We start from the raw sequence: 21,234 nt of genomic DNA, 5'->3' as shown, positions 1-21,234 counted from the left end.
TTGAATAGTAGAGCTTGAGAAAGTAAATATCAAGGGAAGGCAATATTAAAAGCATTAAATAGTCTTATCTTCAGTCTCCCCTTCTCATAGTTTAAAGATGGGAATTGAGAGTTTGGAGCTCTAAGCCTTCTCTTTTCCAGATGTCTCACCCTACTTACGCCTTACCTTACTCTTAGAGCCTTCTGGAGGGGCTTCAGCATTCTACAGATAACTGTATTCTAAGTATTTTTAAAAAGTCTCTGAGGCAGTTTTAAATGACACAAATTTGTTAAATGGTTAAAATGACATTTTAAAAGGATTAAAAGCCATTTTTAGGAAATAGGTGTGAGCCAGAAATCTTGACATGAGATTATTATTCCAGTGGTTCATTTACAATTATTTGTGAGTTTTATGGTAAATAAAGCAGGAAGGAACAGATGATGGCTGTACAGTTTTCAAACTGGAAGTTTACCAGTTTGGCAAGACATGCTTAAATCCATTTTATTGGATCTTGAGTACTTTTATGAAACATAAAGCTGTTGGTCACTGTTTGAAGAGATTGCATGGCATATGGGAACCACTTGATATTTCTTGAATATAAAGAACCTTAATATTTCAGTAGAAAAAGTGTAAAGTCCTGAATGTGTGTGTGTGTCTAGCTTAACAAATGAAGCAACATAGTTCTGCCCCTAGAATGTCAGATTTTCTAATGTTACCTCTCTTTTGCTGAGTAGGTTTGATCACTCTCCATGTGATCCAACAATTACACTGCATGGACCTTTCATCAGTTCTTTTGCTTGTGTAGTATGTTATAAAAATTTTGTTACTCAACAACAATATAGGGATCACCTTTTTGCTAAGGTAAGAGCATATCCTAAGCTAAGAGTAGGTATTCTTTTTCTAGAGAACCGTGGAATGGGATATAGGTGTTTTCTTGCTGTTCTTAAGGTTGCATTCAACAGTGATGCACATAAAGATCAAAATTATGATTGTCTATGGGGAATAAAATTACTTGGAACATTAGGTTATCATGGGCAGGTAACCCTGATAGCTGAAAGCCAGCAGTCTTAAAGAATATCATTTTTATGGAGTTGCTCTATGAAAATAACTTACTTTGTTCAAGATGTTCTGTGAGTTAGTCACATGATAACCAGAACATTATTCTTAAGTGTGCTGCCGTTCACTGCTGGTTGAATTGTTGGAGCCACGTAGTAAATAATGATTCCTTTATTAATGCTGGTATTAAGAAATAGATTTGGTATTTAAAAGGCTGGTATTTAACACCCACATTAAGTGTTAAATCTCAAGGGATATAAGATTGATTCATGATATTAGCAAATTCAATGTAATGAAGAACTCTGTAATAAGTGTTTCCCACACTTGATATTAGATATCTCACTAGTTAAAATTACAAAATGTTAATTGTGCAATATGTTCACTGTGGAAAAATTTTAAAATACTAACAAAAGGAAAATAATAAATCACTTTTTAAAAAAATTTATTGAAGTATAGTTGATTTACAATGTTGTGTTAATTTCTGCTGTACAGCAAAGTGATTTAGTTATACATAAATATACATTCTTTTTTATATTCTTTTCCATTGTGGTTTATCATAGGATACTGAATATAGTTCCCTGTGCTATACAATAGGACCTTGTTGTTTATCCATTCTACATATAATAGTTTGCCTCTGCTAACCCCAAACTCCCAGTCCTTTCCTCCTCCATTTCCCCTCCCCCTTGGCAACCACAAGTCTACTGTCTGTGTCTGTGATTCTGTTTCTGTTTTGTAGATGTGTTCATTTCTGTTGTATTTTGGATTCCACATATAAGTGATATCATATGGTATTTTTCTTTCTTTTAAGAAATCGCTCTTAATTTCACTTATAGAGATAAGCATTGTTAACATTTTTATGTATATATTTCTGCTTTTTCTTCCTATGTAAATATTTTTACATAGGATAAAGTATGTAAATTTTTTCGTAATTAAGAAAAGCAGTGTGTTGTAAACATAAATGTTTAAATATATGTTGAATCAGTATGTACATTTAAAATCAATGAATGGCATTCTGTATGAATATATTATAGTTCATTTAATTTCCTATTAGATGTATTAATTGTTTACATTTTTCTGTTATTAAAAACAATAACACATTAAATATCCTTGTAGCTAGAAACCTGTGAGATCCATACATGATGTATTTGCTGAGTAAATATTAGGTTTTGAAGTAGTAAAATGCTAATGTCCAGAGAGAACTAGGGTTTTTCTTTAAACCATGTTTTCAGAATTTGCTAATCTCTAGCCCTATACTTGAAAATTCATGTGGGTAGTAACTTGGATTCTGTAGAGGTTCACACAGAAAATGAAGACTTGCACTCCCAGGTGTCTCTGGTTGAGTTCTGTGGTTGACTGACCCCTGTTCTGGTGCTGGAGAGTGTTCCCAGGATAGATGCGCCTATTAACGCTGAGTTCGTTGTATACTTAGTCATTAGTTTTGGGGAGCCTGTGTCTTGTTCAACCCTGATGAGTCACCGTAGTACGAGAGGAATCCATGTGCTCTAGAATGAATAAGCTGCAATGGTACATCATTAGGTGAAATAGGAGTTCAGGGGAAGGGGAGAGGAGTAGCAGAAGAAGCTGACAGAGCACTGCAGAGGAGAAGTGGTTCTCCAGGCTTGGGTTTGGATAGATGGAAAGGACAAGTGGTGTAATCACAGGAAGGTTTGAACAAGAGCCTACACAGAGTAGCAAATATGGGAATAGGTAGAGTGCAGAGAGCAGGTGACATAGCAGGCCTGAGACTTCTGTCCTTAGACGGACTTGCTTGCAAGGTTGGCACTGGGCTGTTGTCTAGGAACTTAGATTTGGCGGGTCCCTATGAATCTCTGATGAGTGGCCCTTTGTGTGTGAACTGTTGGTGCAGACAGTGTGGTTTATGCCGAACACCTAATTTCCTTGTGGAAATTAGGTGTGTGTGTGTGTGTCTCCGCTGGGAGAGGACCCTTGGAATCTTACACCTAGTTTCCTCTGGACCTTGCCCAGTGTGCTTTTCCCCCTTTGTATCCTTTTGCTGTAATAAATCATAGTCATGAGTACAACTGTACACCAAGTCCTGTGAGTCCTAGCCAACCACCAAGCCTGGGGATGGACCTGGGGACTCCCAACACAAGTACAATAGTAACTTGACTATAAAGGCACAAAATTTAAACTTGATATTGGCAAGATACTGGCACTATCACAGGACGTGACATGATGAAAATAATTGTTATATCTTCAGAGCTAGAGGGACTTTAAATTCTAGAACCAAATTCCTTCTCCTTTTTTAGGGACACCAAAGAGATGGGTGGTATTAGAATGGCACCAGTGTTCAGGGTGGATTCAAAGATGTGGACAAGGAGACCAGTTTAGGTGACTTCAGCAGTAACTTAGCTTTGAGATGAGAAAAGGGTTTACTTAGGTAATGACATTTAAAATAAAGACCTTAAAGTGGATCCAAAAGACACATTAAAGAAAGAAATGATAGGGCTGTCTAGTGCCCTGACGCAGGTTTGGGGAGAGAAAGGAAAAGGGTGCAACTACATTCCATAGTTTTTTAGTGTTTGCAGTGGGTCACTAGTATTCCACCTTTTTCAGAACTGGAGTTCTTTCAGGGCATGTTTTTCTATTCCATGCTGTAAGCATAGTCATCTTTTTTCTTCAGTAAATCTGAATAGATATTTTAACCTTAAAATTAATTAATACTCTCATTTGTGTTTTCCCAAATTTCATTAATTTGTTTCCTTTTTTTTCTGGGAATCACTCATCCTATGCTGTTTTGCCCTCCCTTTTGCCGTCTCTCTGGGAAGTAAATTTATGATATTCAGCCTTCTGGGAAGCAATCTGGTAAAACAGAGCAAAGGCTTTGGTGTCAGACAGACCTGGATTCCAGTTACTTTTATTAGCTATGTGTTCTCACCAAGTTACAGCACATCTGTGAGCTTGGTTCTTCATCTCTAAAGTGGAATTGTTATACTTACATACAAGATTGTTGAGAGAAAACATAATACAATATAAAGCACTTATGGCCTGACATATAGTTTTTAATAAAAGCTCCTATTGCTTATTCTTTGGAGTGTCTGTCACAAGGACTTGGAAGGAACCAGTCATTACGTATCTTAAATGAGCCAGAAGAGGTCGCTAGAAGATTGCATGCCTGTGAATTCTGTTTCATAAAGATGATGTTCTTCAATGAAATTGTGAAACTGTCCACAATTTGCATTGTTTGCCTTCTGCCCTTCCGTTTTCTTTTTATCTCCAGTTTCTTCTGTCTAGACTCATGCCTCTCAAAATTCAAAGTGCACACAAATCACTTGGGAATCTTGTTAAAATGCAGGTTCTGACTCAGTAGATCTGATGTGGGGCCTTAGATTCAAGATTTCTAACAAGCTTCTAGGTGATGGCAGTGCTGCTGGTCTTTGAGTCATACTTTGAGTAGCAAGTGTCTAGTGTTTTCTGACATTCAAGCTATCCAGGGACTTCCCTTGTGGTCCAGCGGTTAAGACTCCGTGCTTCCACTGCAGGGGGCATGGGTTCAATCCCTAGTCAGATCACACATGCCTCGCAGGATGTCCAAAAAAAACAAAGACTGTCCAGTGGGTCTGTCACTGCGTAACTTCCTGCTTTTCTCCCTTTTCGTGCTGGTGGGGATGGTGGAGGATGTATCGTAAGCCCCAGGGTGCCTCATTGTCACTTGTCGGTCTCGGTGGGCATTACAACTCTCTCTCATTCTGTTCCTAGGGCCATTCTGTCATCGAAGGTGACTCTTCCCCCTCCCCAGCCTGAGGCAACTAGTACACTACTTTCTGTCTCTGTGGTTTTTGCCTTTTCCAGACATTTCATTAAATGGAATCCTACAATATGTGGCCTTCTGTGACAAGATTCTTTCACTTACCATGATGTTTTCAAGGCTTATCCATGTTGTGACATATGTCAGTACTTCATCCTTTTTATTGCCAAGTAATATTCCATTGTATGGACATATGCCACTTTCTGTTTATCAGTTCAGTTGGTGGACACTTGGGTTGTTTTCACTTTTTGACTGTTGTGAATAATGCTGATATAAACAAATGTACAAGTCTTTGTGTGGTGATACTTTTTCACTTCTCTAATGAGTTAATTGTTGGGCCATATGGTTATCATCTTTAAGTTTTTGAAGAACTGCCAAATTGTTACCCATCACAGTGTACCAGCTTACTTTCCCACCAACAATGTTCCAGTTTCTTCACATCCTTGCCAACACTTATTATCTGTCTTTTAAAATAGCCATCCTAGTGGGTACCTATGAAGTGGTATCTTATTATGGTTATACTTTTTTTAATGTATACATATTTGTATGGTGTGTTTTGATTTAATATAACTGGAAATATAATGGTAAAAAGGAATTGAGTACTTCCCAGATACCCTATTTCCCATTCCTTCCCCTGGTTTGTAGAAGTTATTTGCAAATATGCTATACTTTTGCAATAGGTATATTCCAATAAAATTTTATGTAGAATCACAGTTTTTGTTCTATTGAGCAAACAGTTTAAACAAGCTTATTTTGAATCCACTTATAACTCACAGTTGAACTAAAGCTTATTAGAGTTCTTCAGGTAGGGGTCATTTGTACAAATTGGTTGGTAGTAAATGCTTTTAGTGCTCTTATTTGGAACCTTCTAATTGGAATGCAAAGTGTCATACTGGGTGTTATCTTCTGCATGGCTGTCACCAAAATAAAATAGGGTGAGGAGTAGTGGAAAGAGCACAGGATTTACCACCACAGCTATAAAGCTGGGTGTGAATGGTAGCTTTGTCTCTTCTGAGGGTACAACTTGGAGGGGAGTGATAATTTTGTTGACTTATGTAAACTTAAGTTTTCTTATTTGTAAATAATGAAAATAGTACTTCACGGGGTTATTGTAAGGATTAAGTGGAAAAGCACATTTGAACCGTAAGGTGGTGCTTGACATATACTCAGTATAAATGTAAATTTCCTATCACTCCTCCTGTTGCATTTCATAAGCAACTACACAAACTATTTTGATATCCCTAATGTTAATGATAGTAAATTTAAGAAGACACAATGCAACTTTTAAGGCTATTATTCTAAAGACCATTAACAAGAAGTTACATTATATTTATACACAGCACACATACAGTTATACATATACATATAAATATACACTTAAAAATATTTCCAATTTGGGGATAGAGGAGACTCTTAGCCAAGTTTGGAAACCTGGACCCTAGAAAAGACATACCTGTTTGTATCAGAATTTTAAGGTGACCATATACTAAATTAATAGATGTTTGATGAAGAATATTTGAAAAATAGAGGATGAGACAAAGTTAGTTTTGATAACAGAGAATGGATACAAGTTGACCAGAGGGGAAAAAGCAAAAACAATCAAAACATGAGGCTGGAATGGAATAAGCAATGCACAGAATTGTATGAATAAATGCTCACACTCACTAGTAGACAGGAAAGGCAAATTAACATAACACACATCTGTAAGACTGCAGACATGACAATAAGATCTGTAATAGCTATTGTGCCAGGCTTACTCAGTGCTAGGGAATCGGAATTTGTAGAGCCTTTTTGAGGAGCAGTTACACAATATCTTTTAATATTCAAATAATGAACCTTTTAACCCAATGCGGCCAATCTTGGTAATGAGAGAAAAGCACTATTTAATGAGGATATATAGTCAACAATATTTACAAAACCATTGTTTACAGTGGCAAAAAAAAAAAAGCCTGGAAATGAATAGTTGACTAAATCTCAGTAGATCCACATCACACCATGGAGTAGTTTGTAGCCATTAAGAAGAATAAATTAGAGCGACACCAGTTGATTTTTAGGGATTTCCATTAGTTATTGTGGAATAAGAAAACTAAGAGGCAGAAGAATCTGTAAGATGACAATATTTGATAAAACAATGACAATTCCCTTTGTGTATTTATTTTTGTATGGAGAAATTTATAGAAGAATACGTATTTGTAAACATAGGTTATATTGCAGAGTAGAGTGAACAAAGCAAAACATAAGAAAAAGTATATGTGATATGAAAACATTTATGCATTTATATAATATTGCATATAGATGTATATATAAAAAGAAAAATGTATAGAAAGCAAATGTATGTTTATTGTCATAGAAAGATGGTAATAATTTGTTTTTAAGGAAATAATTTAAAATTTCATATATGGGACCTCATTTATGACAAAAAAATCCACAGTTCACACTCAGGGAAGAAAAGTTTTCATGTTAAAAAATGATACAAAATATTCCAAATAAATAGGAAATTTTGAAAGTTGATTTAAGAAATTGAATATTGATTTTAGTTGTCTATAATAAAGCTTTGCCTTATATTTTAGGAAGCTGCAGATGATGGACATAAAAACAACCTTCTTCCTCAGATTATTCAGTGTTTTGCGTGTCCAAATTGCTTCCTTCTTTTTAGCAGCAAGGATGAGTGTTTGAAGCATATGTCTGGAAAGAATCATTTCCATCAGAGTTTTAAACTGGGTGGTATGTTAATACTCTCTTCCGCTGAAAATTATTAAACTACTTTAACCTTTGCTGATTTACCATACTTCTCAGATAATTCTTGAGGTAACTTATCTTCACATTAGTTTTGAGAACCATGAAAGCAAAAGGTTTTTATCTCATTTTTTATTTTTCAAAAAAGATTCTCATTATTTATTTGCACCTAAGAGTAAGGTTTACTTTGAGGAATGAAAAGAAACTTGGGAAGAAAACATTTATGCAGGATAATGTTTTTGTATATATCCATTGGGAAGTTGGGTATTTCTCTGCATTTAAGATTCAGATTTTAACTTGAGCATGAGTTCAGCATCCACTGCACTTAATTGAGGCTAGAAAACGACTTCTCTTAGATTTTTATCACATAAATAACCATCTTCTTTTACTTACGTCACCTGATGTTGAGAAAGGCAAAGGGGAGGAAGGCTGGGTCACTCTACTCAGATCTTTGCAAGTCATAGTTCATTTTGTCTTTCAGATGACAAGGGAATGGCACAGCCAATATCATTTCCATCTTTTGCAAAGAAACTTTTGATCTCTCTGTGCAAAGATGTTCCATTTCAAGTTAAGTGTGTGGCCTGCCACCAGACACTGCGTTCCCACATGGAGCTCACTGCCCATTTCAGGTTTGTAAGGGGCTAGTCTTGGGCTGTAAGATTCCCGCCCAATAAGCTCCACAACAGCCAGAGGACTCAACAAATACTTTTCTATTCCATGTTTCTCTCCTTCTAAAATGAGAGTGTATATTTGCCTGGACATTACCCAAACTTAGCATAATGAAAGAAGTGAGAGGTGTGAGAAAAGTGGATATATTGATGTTGCTGTGAACATAAAACAAGCTAACAGTTCTAAGTTCTGCATGTGCTGTTGAGGGTTGTGCCTGGAGGAGGAGAGGGTTATGATAGAACCTTGGCTTTGAGTCAACCAGCATGGAAAGTATCACAAACAAGTGAAAAATTACATGTCAGTGAAAGGCCAAATTTGTCAAACAATCAAGTATGCTTTTTTTGTCTTTACAATGGAAATTATCAAGCACTATACAAAAGTAAGGAGAATCGTATAATGAACCCCAGTGTACCTTTCACGAGGCTTCAGTAGTTATCAACACATGACAGTCGTGTTTTATTTATACTCTCATCCCCAGAAGTTCTTATTTTGAAGCAAATCTTGTCATTTTATCTGTAAATACTTCAATATATATCTCTGAATGATAAGCACTCTTTTTTTTAAAGAAAAATAACTAATACCATTATCACACTTTAAAAAACTATTTTTTTAAATATCATCAAACACCTAGTCAGTTATCAAATTTCTCCGATTACTTCATGATGTTTTTTACATTTGGTTTGTTGGAATCATAATTCAAAGTCTGTACTTTACATTTAGATGCTGTGTCTCTTAGGTCTTTTTTTCCCCATTATTTCTTTAAAATGCATTAAAATTGTATCACACTACTAAATGATACAATTGCATTTGTTTAAGTAGAACAGTTGTTTTCACAAACCTTCAAGTAAAATATGTTCTCAAAAAACAGAGGCAGTGGAGTATAATCACTCTGTATACACTCAGTATAATTATTGATGTTAACAGTCCTGGTTCTGACTTATATTTTATGAGTTCAAATCCTGGTTCTGCCCTTTATTTTTATTCCTAATTTTTTTAATGGAAAATTTCAACTGTATGAAAGTCAGCTGAATAGTATAATGAACCTCCATTTACCTGTCACCCAGTTTTAATAATTATCAACACTGCCATTCTTCTTTTATTTATATATCTGTATGCTCCTTACTACCCTTAATTATTTTTTACAGTTCTTTGTTTCTGAGATACAATTTCGATTTATTGAAGTATACAAATCTTAACCTTTATGATTTTGACTACTGGATACATCTGTTAACCCACACTTTTACCATCCTGTGTTACCTCTCCATGGAAAGTTCCATTGTTCCCTTCCTGGTCACTTCCCACCCTCTCACCCTCACGCAGTCTATTCTGATACTTTTTCCACCTTACGTTGGTTTTATCTCCTCTAGGACTTTATGTAAATGGAATCATATAGAATATGCACTCTTTTGTGTTTGTCATAATATCTGTAAGATTCATCCATATTGTTTAGTACATTGTTCCTTTTTATTTGTGAGAAGTATTCTCTTGTATGAATACAGCACAATTTGTTTATTCATTCTTATGTTGATGGACAGTTTTTAGCTAGTGTGAATAAAGCTGCTATGTACATTTTATACAAGCCTTTTATAGACATAGGTTTCATTTCTCTTGGATGAATATCTAGGAGTGGAATTGCGGGATCGAAGAGTATGTGTATTTAATTTTATAAGACACTACTAGACATTTTCCCAAAGTGTTTGCACTGGTACACATTCCTACCAGCCAGGTGTGAGAGTTCCATTTCCTCCACATCCTTGCCAAGGTTTGCTGTTGCCAGTCTATTTCATTTTAGTTGTCCTTTTGAGAGTCTCACTGTGGTTTTAATCTGGATTTCCCTAATGAACAATGATGTTGGACACTTTCTTTAGTATAAAAGCAACCATGGGCATGGCATTTTCCTAACGTAAAATCAGTTCATTCTTAAAGAATAGGTACAGGGTTGTTGAGAGTCTCACTGTAGTGCTCCTCTATTGTTTAATTACCACAGAGAAGTTAATTACTTGCTTGTCTCATGACGTTCCTATCAGTGCATTTGATATAGTTTGTACTTGTCTAAAATTTGTCTGAATTTTTAAAAAAATTTTTGATTCTAGTTTTACCCTTTGGTATATGGATTAGAAACAGATAAGTGTAGGTAATGGTCAGGTAGATAGAATATTATTATATCATCTGCAACTTTATTTTTTTTAATTTATTTTATTTATTTTTGGCTCTGTTGGGTCTTCGTTGCTGCACGCAGGCTTTCTCTAGTTGCCGCGAGCGGGGGCTACTCTTCATTGAGGTGCACAGGCTTCTCATTGTAGTGGCTTCTCCTGTTGCAGAGCATGGGCTCTAGGCACGCAGGCTTCAGTAGTTGTGGCACGCGGGCTCTAGAGCGCAGGCTCAATAGTTGTGGTGCAAGGGCTTAGTTCTCCGCGGCATGTGGGATCTTCCTGGACCAGGGCTTGAACCCGTGTCCCCTGCATTGGCAGGTGGATTCTTAACCACTGTGCCACCAGGGAAGCCCTGCAACATTATTGAAAAACAATTTTTAGTGCTTGTGTATACATTGATTACTTTATAATTCCTACAATAAAAAGCAGAGATACCATATTTAGAAAATACTTATGAGTTTATTTTTTTGTCCAATTTAGAGTTCGTTGTCGAAACGCTGGTCCTGTAGCTCTAGCTGAGAAGAGCATTGCTCAGGTGGCAGAGAAATTCCTACTGAGAGGTTATTGTCCACATTGCAACCGTGTCTTTGTGGATGAAACCAGTACCCGGAATCACAAGCGGAACTCGGGACACAAAGTCCAAGTCATTAACTCAATGGAAGAATCAGTCTTACTTTATTGCCACAGCAGTGAAGGGAACAAACCCCCTTCTGACTTGCACCTGTTGCAAGATAAGTCAAAATTTTCATCACTTAAAAGAAATATGTCCGTTCGAGAATCTAGCTCAGAAGATTGCAGCACTGTTCCAAAAAAGAAGATTAATTTAGGAGATAAAAGCCATGGGGGTATGGTTTGTGTTCAGAAGGAAAAGTCACTTGTTAAAACCTGGTTTTGTGAATGCCAGCAACGCTTCCCAAGTGAAGATGCAGTAGAAAAGCACGTTTTCTCAGCAAACACGATGTGTTATAAGTGTGTGGTCTGTGGGAAGGTGTGTGAAGATTCAGGAGTCATCCGTTTACATATGAGCCGCATTCATGGAGGGGCACATTTAAATAACTTTCTTTTCTGGTGTCGGACATGCAAAAAGGAGTTGGCAAGGAAAGAGGCTATAATGGCCCATGTGACTGAGTTTCATAATGGACACAGGTATTTTTATGAGACAGATGAGGTAGAAGGTGACACTTTGCCGTCATCCTCTACAACGTTGGTGAATGATCTGACTGCTGATAATCCTTTTTCGACTATTACTATTCTTGATCATTCCCCAGCAACCAGTCCTCCAAGCGGTAAATGGCAATGCCGAATTTGTGAAGATATGTTTGACTCCCAAGAATGTGTGAAACAACACTGCATGTCTTTAGCAAGTCACCAGTTTCATAGGTATAGCTGCGCCCATTGCAAAAAGACTTTTCACAAGATGGAAACACTGTATCGACATTGCCAAGATGAGCATGACAACGAAATAAAGATGAAGTATTTCTGTGGCCTTTGTGATCTGATCTTTAATGTGGAAGAAGCGTTTCTGAGTCATTATAAGGAGCACCACAGCATAGACTATGTATTTGTGTCAGAAAAAACGGAAACTTCCATTAAAACCGAGAGTGATTTTCCAGTTACAGAGACCGGTAACCTACTCACGTGCGGCTGCCGGGAGAGCTACCTCTGCAAAGTCAACAGAAGGGAGGACCACGCTCGCTGTCTGCAGACTCTCCTGGGCCAGGGCCGCCTGTGGTTCCGCTGTGGCGTGTGCTCGGCCACGGCGCAGGCCACGGATGACATGCTGGCACACGTGCGCCAGGTGCACGCGGAGCCGGAGGGCGCAGAGGGCACGCCGCGGTGCCTGATCAAGTGCGGCATCTGCACCAGAGCCTTCCAGGATCCCGAGAGTGCGCAGCAGCACTTCCACAGGAAACACTGCTTCCTGCGGGAGCCCAGCGTGGCCTGCTTTGGGCCTGAGCAGACGAGCCCGTACACGTTTGCTGCCAGTTCCTCCCGTGCAGAGAGAAAGCTGAGACAGGCAGCAAGCTGTCCACAGACTTCAGACCTGGAGAGAGGAGCCGAGACTGACGTGAGCTGTCAGAGTACAGGTACGGCTCCACAACCCTGACGTCCGTACACGTTTCCCATTTTCGCTTAGAAACACGTGCATGTGTAGCCACCCTCTTTGCTCCTAGGGAGCCAGTGTTGAAGCCAGGACTTGATGGGCTGATACGTGGCGTGCACTTTACCGGGAGGAATCTGTATTCCCGCTGCTTCAGGCAGCCACTCTCTCAACCTAAGGGCACAAGGAATATCTGTTACGCTAAATAATAGGTACTTTAGGTAACATTTTCTTTTCTTTTCCAAAAGACATGGGAATTTTGAAAGATGAGGGAAATAGATGGTCCTTCTGAAAGTCAGATTTGAAAGTTATCCTGCACGTTACTGTCATTTAGATTTAAGTTCAATAAAAAGATAAATCAGGTGAATTCTTTTTATTTCTATTTTGACCTTATTCTATAAGTATGAGAAGTTTTAAAGGTCACTTGAGAATTTGTATATTTTTGTTACCGTCTTCGGAAGCAGAGCTTTTACTTAGAGTTAAAATAGCAATTAGAAGTCGAGTTGTTAAGTGGTAGCAAGAAACCAGGCAGAAAACTGAGGTATGGATCCCCTTGTCTGTGCTTACTCTAGGCTTCCCTTCTTCTTTGATAAGATTAAGGAAGTCTAGAAGAGTGCAGTGTTTTCATTTTGTTTAGAAGTAAATTGTTTTCTTTAGAGTATAATTTTAAGTGTATATTCTTTTAAAGATTAACTCTTCATAAGTTATACAATGTCGAGTGGAAAAAATGAAATATGTGAGTATTTTGGTTCATAAAATATGTTTATGAATTACTGAGTTTGTAGCACATGTAGATCTCAACATTGCCTTTAGCCACGGTATGTTTTATGTGAGAAATGATTAAATAACATACTATTGATCCATTCAACTCGATGTCAAACAGTGAAACCGTGGTCACACTATTTTATGTTCTGTTGTTTTCCTTTTGCTCTTGTGATTGCTTTTGGGGGATTTGTGTTGGTCTGTGTCTGATAGGAGGTCATTGTTGTATCTATTAGTATTTTAAGAAGACAGATAAGAAGATGGGTGGTTTGGAAATGGGAAGATGGCAGTCTTTTTCTGAGGGAGTCTCTAGTAGGTGGAGTAGAAGCTATCCATTTTAAAAATAATATAAACATTTAAGGCTTGCATTGCTACCACTTGAAACTGTAAGGCCCTGTCAAAGTGAAAGGTATGAAAGAAGAGAAGAGGAGGGAGGGGAAGAGGAGGGAGGACAAGAGTTGCAGATGGTGGGAGGTGAGAGGCCCTGAGTTGACTGAGGAAGAGGTGTACTTGGCGCGAGGAGCACCGGGCCCTGTTCTGCACGAGCCACAGGAGCCTCTTGTGGGCTGTCTCGTGTCTGCTTTCAGGTGTGTGAGCACAGAGCCAGAGGGCTGCTGATGAATCAGTCTACATTAGGAAAAGAACAAACTCCTGGCGGCGAGAAAGTTCTTAGCAAGTAACCCTGAAAGTTTATTTTGATGGATGGTGCGAGTTTTTAGTTATTTAGCCTTAAAACTTGGTCTTCCATATCTTCCAGTATACTAATTTTTTAAAAACTTTCTTTTATAAGTGACTTTTAAAGAAAGCCAGGATCAATGGTACATATTTGTTGAAAGGATAATCATTTCTGAAATATTCAAAATATTTCTTATCTGATATATATATATTATGTCACATACAGGTTTGGATTTCATGACATGGTTTAGATAGAAGTAAATAACATGCAAGATTAATATTAAGTTGACAAATTAAAAAGTTTTTAGCTAATTCTTATCAAATTCATGTTGATGTTTCTCTCTTCTCAGATGAAGAGGTTGTTGAGCTCCCAGATTTGGATTACCTGCGAACCATGACTCACATAGTCTTTGTAGACTTTGATAACTGGTCCAACTTTTTTGGTCATCTACCAGGGAATCTTAACCAAGGAACATTTATTTGGGGCTTTCAAGGTATGGTTAATAAGGAACACATTTGAGACAACCTCCCTTTTTTTCCCCCTTAGAATGTGATTTGCTTTAAAAGGACTCCTTTTGAACCTTCCTGAATAGAAGATAGGAACATAATTGGAATTTTGTCACTTTGCATTATAGTTACTCTGCTAGAATATTTTTCTCTTTACATTTCTCTGAGGTAAATATTCGCTCTACCTGGTGACCCACAGTTTGTGGATCTTTAGATACAGATTGAAAGAGCCTTTATTCAATATCTACAATGCGCCAGATACTGTACTTGGTACTAATGCATGCTTACTGATTGTTATAATTTTCACCCTTTAAAATATAAGGAAGAAGGCTGAGAATTTATTTTTCACAAAGTACAAAAATAATAAATAGTAGAGTTAGCTTTCAAACTGGGGCCTCATGACTACAGGACTAGTGTGTTTTCAACATAACTGCCTCTTCACTTCATCCTTACTGTTCATAAATGTGCATCTTCACATAAATCTCCCTTCCAGGTACTAACCAGGCCCAGCCCTGCTTAGCTTCTGAGATCAGATGAGATCGGGTGCATTCAGGGTGGTATGGCCGTAGTCTAAATCTCTTTACAAACCATTGACCAAACCTGGGAGAGAGACTCCTCTTCGATTAACTGAGGCTTAGTATAGTGAGCCTCTGATGTACAGGCATCCCTAGGAGATACTGCTGGTTCAGTTCTAGACCACTGCAAGTCACATGAATTTTTTGGTTTCCCAGTGCATATAAAAGTTATGTTTATACTATACTGTGGTCTATTAAGTGAGCAACAACATTATGTCTAAAAGAAGTCTTAATTAAAACATACCTTGGGACTTGCCTAGTGGCACAGTGGTTAAGAATCCGCCTGCCAATGCAGGGAACATGGGTTTGAGCCCTGGTCCAGGAAGATCCTATATGCCGTGGAGCAATTAAGTCCATGTGCCACAACTACTGAGCCTACGCTCTAGAGCCCGCGAGCCACAACTATTGAGCCCGAGTGCCACAGCTACTGAAGCCTGTGCCTAGAGCTCATGCTCTGCAACAAGAGAATCCACTGCAATGAGAAGCCCGCACACTGCAACAAAGAGTAGCCCCCGCTCACCACAGCCGGAGAAAGCCAGCAGGCAGCAACGAAAACCCAATGCAGCCAAAAAAAAAAAACCCTATTGCTAAAAAAATGCTAACCACCTGAGCCTTCAGTGAGTCGTAATTTTTCTGCTAGGGGAGGGTCTTGCCTCCATGCTGATGGCTGCTGACTGATCAGCCTGGGGGTTGTTGAAGGCTGGGGTGGCTGCGGCAGTTTCTTAAAATAAGACAACAATGAAGTTTGTAGCATTGGTTGACTCTTCCTTTCATGAACGATTTCTCTGTAGCATGCAATGGTGTTTGATAGCATTTTACCCACAGTAGAACTTCTTTCAGAATTGGAGTCAGTCTTCTGAAACCCTGCTCCTGTGTTATCAGCTAAGCTTATGTAATATTCGAAATCCTTTGTTGTCATTTCAACAATCTTCACAGCATCTTCACCAGGAGTGCGTTCCTTCTCAAGAAACCACTTTCTTTTGGCTCATCCATAAGAAGCAACTCCTCACCCATTCAAGTTTTATCCTGAGATTGCAGCAATTCAGTCACATCTTCAGACTCCAGTTCTAATTCTAGTTCTCTTGCTGTTTCCACCACATTTGCAGTTCCTTTGTCTACTGAATTCTTGACCCCTCAAAGTCATCCATGAGGGTTGGAATCAACTTCTTCCAGACTCCCGTGGATGTTGATATTTTGCTTTCTTCACATCTTCCCAGTCATGAATGTCCTTCATGATATCTAGAATGGTGAATCCTTTCTAGAAGGTTTTCAATTTAGTTTGCCCAGATCCATCAGAGGAATCACTACCTATGGCAGCTGTAGCCTTACGAAATTTATTTCTTAAATAATAAGACTTGAAAGTCAAAATTGCTCCTTGATCCATGGGCTACAGAATGAATATTACATTAGGAGACATAAAAACAAAATGAATCTCATTGTACATCTGCATCAGAGCTCTTGGGTGACCAGGTGCATTGTCAATGAGCAGTAATATTTTGAAAGGATTCTTCTGAGCAGTAGGTCTCAAAAGTGGGCTTAAAATATTCAAGAAACCATATTGCTGTCATCCAGGCTTTGTTCTTACATTTATAGAGCATAAGCAGGGTCAATTTAGCTTAATTCTTTTTCTTTCTTTTTTTAAAAATAAATTTATTTATTTATTTTTGGCTGCATTGGGTCTTTGTTGCTGCGTGCGGGCTTTCTCTAGTTGTGGTGAGCAGGGGTACTCTTCGTTGCAGTGCATGGGCTTTTCATTACAGTGACTTCTCTTGTTGCAGAGCACGGGCTCTAGGCGCACGGGCTTCAGTAGTTGTGGCATGAGGGCTCAGTAGTTGTGGCTCGCGGGCTCTAGAGCACAGGCTCAGTAGTTGTGGCTCACGGGCTTAGTTGCTCTGCAGCATGTGGGATCTTCCGGACCAGGGATTGAACCCGTGTCCCCTGCGTTGGTAGGCGGATTCTTAACCACTGCACCACCAGGGAAGTCCTAGCTTAATTCTTAAGGGCCCTAGGATTTTCAGAATGGTAAACGAGCATTGTATTCAAGTTAAAGTCACCAGCTGCATTAGCCCCTAACAAGAGAGTCAGCCTGTCCTTTGAAACATTGAAGCCAGGCATTGACTTCTCTCTATCTGTGAAACTGCTAGATGGCATCTTCTTGCAATAGAAGGCTGTTTTGCCTACACTGAAAATCTTTTGTTTAGTGCAGCCACCTTCATGAATTATCTTAGGACTTATCTTCTGGATGACTTGCTGCAGCTTCTACATCAGCACTTGCTGGTTCACCTTACACTTTAATGTTATGGGGATGGCTTCTTTCCTTAAACCTCATGAACCAACCTCTGCTAGCTTCAGACTTTGCTTCTGCAGCTTCGTCACCTCTCTCAGTCTTCATAGAATTGAAGGCAGTTAGGGCCAGGCTCTGGATTGGGCTTTGGCTTAAGGGAATATTGTGGTCATTTGATTTTCTATGCAGAGACTCAGACTTTCTCCATATCAGCAATAATGTTGTTTCACTTTCTTATCATTCATTTGTTCACTGCAGTAGCACTTTTAATTTCGTTCAAGAACTTTTCCTTTGCATTCACAGCTTGGGTAACTTTGTGGTGCAAGAGGCCTAGCTTTCAGCCTGTCTTGGCTTTTGACATGCCTTCCTCACTAAGCTTAATCATTGCTAGCTTTTGATTTTAAAAAACGTGAGACTCTTCCTCTCACTTGGACATTTAGAGGCCATTGTAGGGTTATTAATTGGCCTAATTTCAATATTGTGTCTCGGGGAAAAGGGAGGCAGGAAGGGAGGGGAGAAGACGGGGGAAGGGCCAGTCGGTGTGGCAGTCAGAACACACACAACATTTATCAGTTAAGTTTGCCTTCTTGTATGGGCATGGTTCATGGCACCCCCAAACAATTACAATAGTAACATCAAAGATCACCATAACAAATAAAATAATGATGGAAAAGTTTGAAATATTGCGAATATTAACGAAATGTGACACAAAGTTAACAAATGCTGTTGGAAAAATGACATCGATGAGCTCCCTCAATGCAAGGTTGCCACCAACCTTCAGTTTGTAAAAAACACAGTATCTGCAAAGCACAGTAAAGCAAAGTGCAGTGAAACAAGGTGTGCATGCCATGTTTGACAGCAAGCAGCATATAAAGAAGACGATTAGGATTTAAGATAGAAACATGCTGACCTGGATAAGGTAGTCAGTACAACCTCTTAGTAAGTCCAGCTTTCCTGATTGCACATCATTTTTATTCACTGAGCAGCCTTGACATATTTGTAAAAAACCACTTAATGCGTACATTCATATAGAACAACAGCAGTCAAAGAATTTTCATGCACTTTACTTTTGATTCTGCTTAACATCCCTGTGAGTTTTCAGATTAATAGGCAGATTTGGGGAAGTCGGTCTACTTCCCCAAGATTTAAGCAACAACCTGGTGTTACCTGCACGAGAACTGCCTTGTTCTGCCTTCTAATCTGGTACTTTTCCTCTAGAAACATTTTTTTCTAGTATTTGTTTTTCCTTATAGAGTTTTCAGTTGTATCCAGTGTTCTGTTCTTTTTCTCGTTTGACTCATCATTTATGCCTTTTCTAAACATAATAGGAGGAAACACCAACTGGAAGCCTCCCGTCAACTGTAAGATCTATAATTACCTAAACAAGATTGGGTGCTTCTTCCTTCATCCTCGCTGTAGTAAAAGAAAAGATGCTGCTGATTTTGCCATATGTATGCATGTGAGTCATTGTTTTATTCAAAATCAAACGTGCATTTGGATTTTTTCCCCTCTTGAATCATAATGACACTGTAGATTCCTTTTCAGTGTTGTGCTTTTTGTATAAAACCTTTTGCATCAGGTTCTACTTATGACTATTGAGGGCAGGAGTCCATAGCATGTGTTTACTACTTCATCCCCAGTTCCAGCAGACTCTCAGCTACTCATAGTGCACCCTCAGCTATTTCTAGAATAAATTATCAGGAGATGACACTCCTTGATGCGTGAGGCACTTCACATTTTAACATCTCTGAAATGGGGGGGCACCATAGCAGTCACTGTTGACCCAGATGGAATTTGCATTTGCTTCTGTCTCTGCTAGTCATCTGGAGAAACAACCCACCTGAGACCCAGTTTAAATTAAATTCTCTGCTTAAGGGTTTCTGTGTCACACTGATACTCTGCAAACTTGTTGACTGCTGCTTATGTTTTAAACCACAGATAGTTTCTTTTTCCATCTAGCCAGTTCTAAGATTGAGTTATGCAAATTACTTTGCTTACCTTTTCTCTATGGCAGATTCATTTTTTATTTACCCTCAGGTTGAGCGCGTAGCCCTGTTAGTGTTCCACCTTTATGTGGGGGCCTCCTGTTATATTCTTTTTGGCTTTCTCTTTCTTTCTTTCTTAGTGGCATATAAAAGAGCTTATCTTATAATTGACAGCATTTTATATTTGATTAAATATGGTATATTTCATTTATGAACGAGATCTTTATATCATACTTTGGTGGGAGGTTGAGCGCGTAGCCCTGTTAGTGTTCCACCTTTATGTGGGGACCTCCTGTTATATTCTTTTTGGCTTTTTTTTTCTTTCTTAGTGGCATATAAAAGAGCTTATCTTATAATTGACAGCATTTTATATTTGATTAAACATGGTATATTTCATTTATGAACGAGATCTTTATATCATACTTTGGTGGGAGCAAGGGAACAAGCTAAATACACGTTTCTAGGTATGTGTTCATTCTGAAATAGCTGTAACTTGACTGGAAGCTCAGATGCTGATCTTTATCAACTTGTGCCATTTTTTCCAACTTAGGCTGGCCGTCTGGATGAACAACTGCCCAAGCAGATTCCTTTCACCATCCTCTCAGGAGATCAAGGTTTTCTGGAGCTAGAGAATCAATTTAAGAAGACTCAGAGGCCAGCACATATACTCAACCCTCACCACTTAGAGGGAGATATGATGTGTGCCTTGTTAAATAGCATATCTGATACGACCAAAGGTATGCAGCTGTAGCCACAGTGCCAACTGCCCAAGAGGAAGAGACTTCACTTCACTTATTGATGAGAAACCAATAAACTGCTCTCCACTAGTGCTCTGCTGCCTGCTCACTAAACCGCCACGCGCTCATGCTTCTATCGTATTTTTTCTCTTATCTCACTTTAACTTTGAGTGTATTAGAAGGAGAATGAATTCATAATATTTTAGAGCCCATTTTTAATCTAATGAATAAAATTTATATTCATATATTTAAAATATATACTTATGGTTTGAAATATGCTAGTATAGTTTTGCAAAGCTCAGAATCCAGATCTTCATTTCATTTCTAAAATTCTAAATTTATCTTCAGTTTTTCAGAAAGCAAAGTGCTTATAGGAGAAATCAGAAAGCAATAAATGCTAATATGGCAATACCAAAAAATAAAAAAATAAAAATTTAAGAGGTTGACAGTGACAAAATGATGCCCTGAAAGATCTTTATTGCCTTGAAGGGCTAGGCATCCGCTGTCCTACACTCTTCTCTGCCTTTTTGAGATTGTTCAATGAAAGGGCATGCTGATGTCCAATTTCACTAACCAGTATTTAAGAAAGGATGTAATTCTAGGGATCCAGATGGGTTTTGGTTTTGGTTTTTGTAATTTCTGAAATGTGGGTAGGAGAGAATAAAAGAGTAATTTTTAAATATCCTAATAATTTGCAGCCATGAATATGGTTTGAAGGTATTGATGAATGATCTCAATGAAAAACTGACTACTTTTTGGAATTTTTATTATATGCCTTTAAATTGTCCAAGTGTGCTCTCCTCCTAGCTATTTTCTTCTTTCTACATATATAGAGCCACATTTTGATTGAAGATCTATTCTGAAGAACTTTGCTCTAACCACTCACTGCGTTGGATCAATTCACTTTGCAAAGTTAGGAACCATTAAGCTACTGGCACAATTGTGCTCTTTAAAGAAAAATCAGCTCTGTTTTGCATATTTATGTCATGATTCAGTACTGAATTTTGTCTTCTTATTCTGTAGTTTCTGTTTTCATTCACTTGCTTTTTCTGTCTGGCGGGTTTTTTTCTTTTCTTTCTTTTCTTAAAATTTTTAATTAATTTTTTTTATTGGAGTATAGTTGATTTACAATGTTGTGTTAGTTTCTGCTGTACAACAAAGTAAGTCAGTTATACATATACATATATCCACTCTTATTTATTTATTTATTATTTTTAAAATATTTATTTATTTGGCCGTGTGGGGT

At 38.1% G+C, this 21,234-nt stretch overlaps 1 protein-coding gene across 2 annotated transcripts in view; it reads left to right on the top strand.

Annotated features, from left to right (window-relative positions):
- ZNF451 (zinc finger protein 451) overlaps window positions 1-21,234 on the top strand; it is a 123,256-nt gene that overhangs the window by 78,354 nt on the left and 23,668 nt on the right. For both annotated transcript variants that reach the window (XM_049715478.1, XM_004267781.4), the window contains exons 7-13: window positions 714-840; window positions 7,375-7,528; window positions 8,022-8,169; window positions 10,843-12,449; window positions 14,251-14,394; window positions 18,595-18,725; window positions 19,802-19,988. In XM_049715478.1, coding sequence (XP_049571435.1) covers window positions 714-840; window positions 7,375-7,528; window positions 8,022-8,169; window positions 10,843-12,449; window positions 14,251-14,394; window positions 18,595-18,725; window positions 19,802-19,988 — 2,498 coding nt within the window. The remainder of the gene's footprint in view (window positions 1-713; window positions 841-7,374; window positions 7,529-8,021; window positions 8,170-10,842; window positions 12,450-14,250; window positions 14,395-18,594; window positions 18,726-19,801; window positions 19,989-21,234) is intronic.

The sequence above is a fragment of the Orcinus orca genome, chromosome 10, assembly GCF_937001465.1.
Source record: "Orcinus orca chromosome 10, mOrcOrc1.1, whole genome shotgun sequence".
In the NCBI taxonomy this organism is placed as follows: domain Eukaryota; kingdom Metazoa; phylum Chordata; class Mammalia; order Artiodactyla; family Delphinidae; genus Orcinus; species Orcinus orca.
The sequence above is the reverse complement of the archived record's forward strand: the minus strand, read 5'-3'. Positions and strand labels throughout refer to the sequence as shown.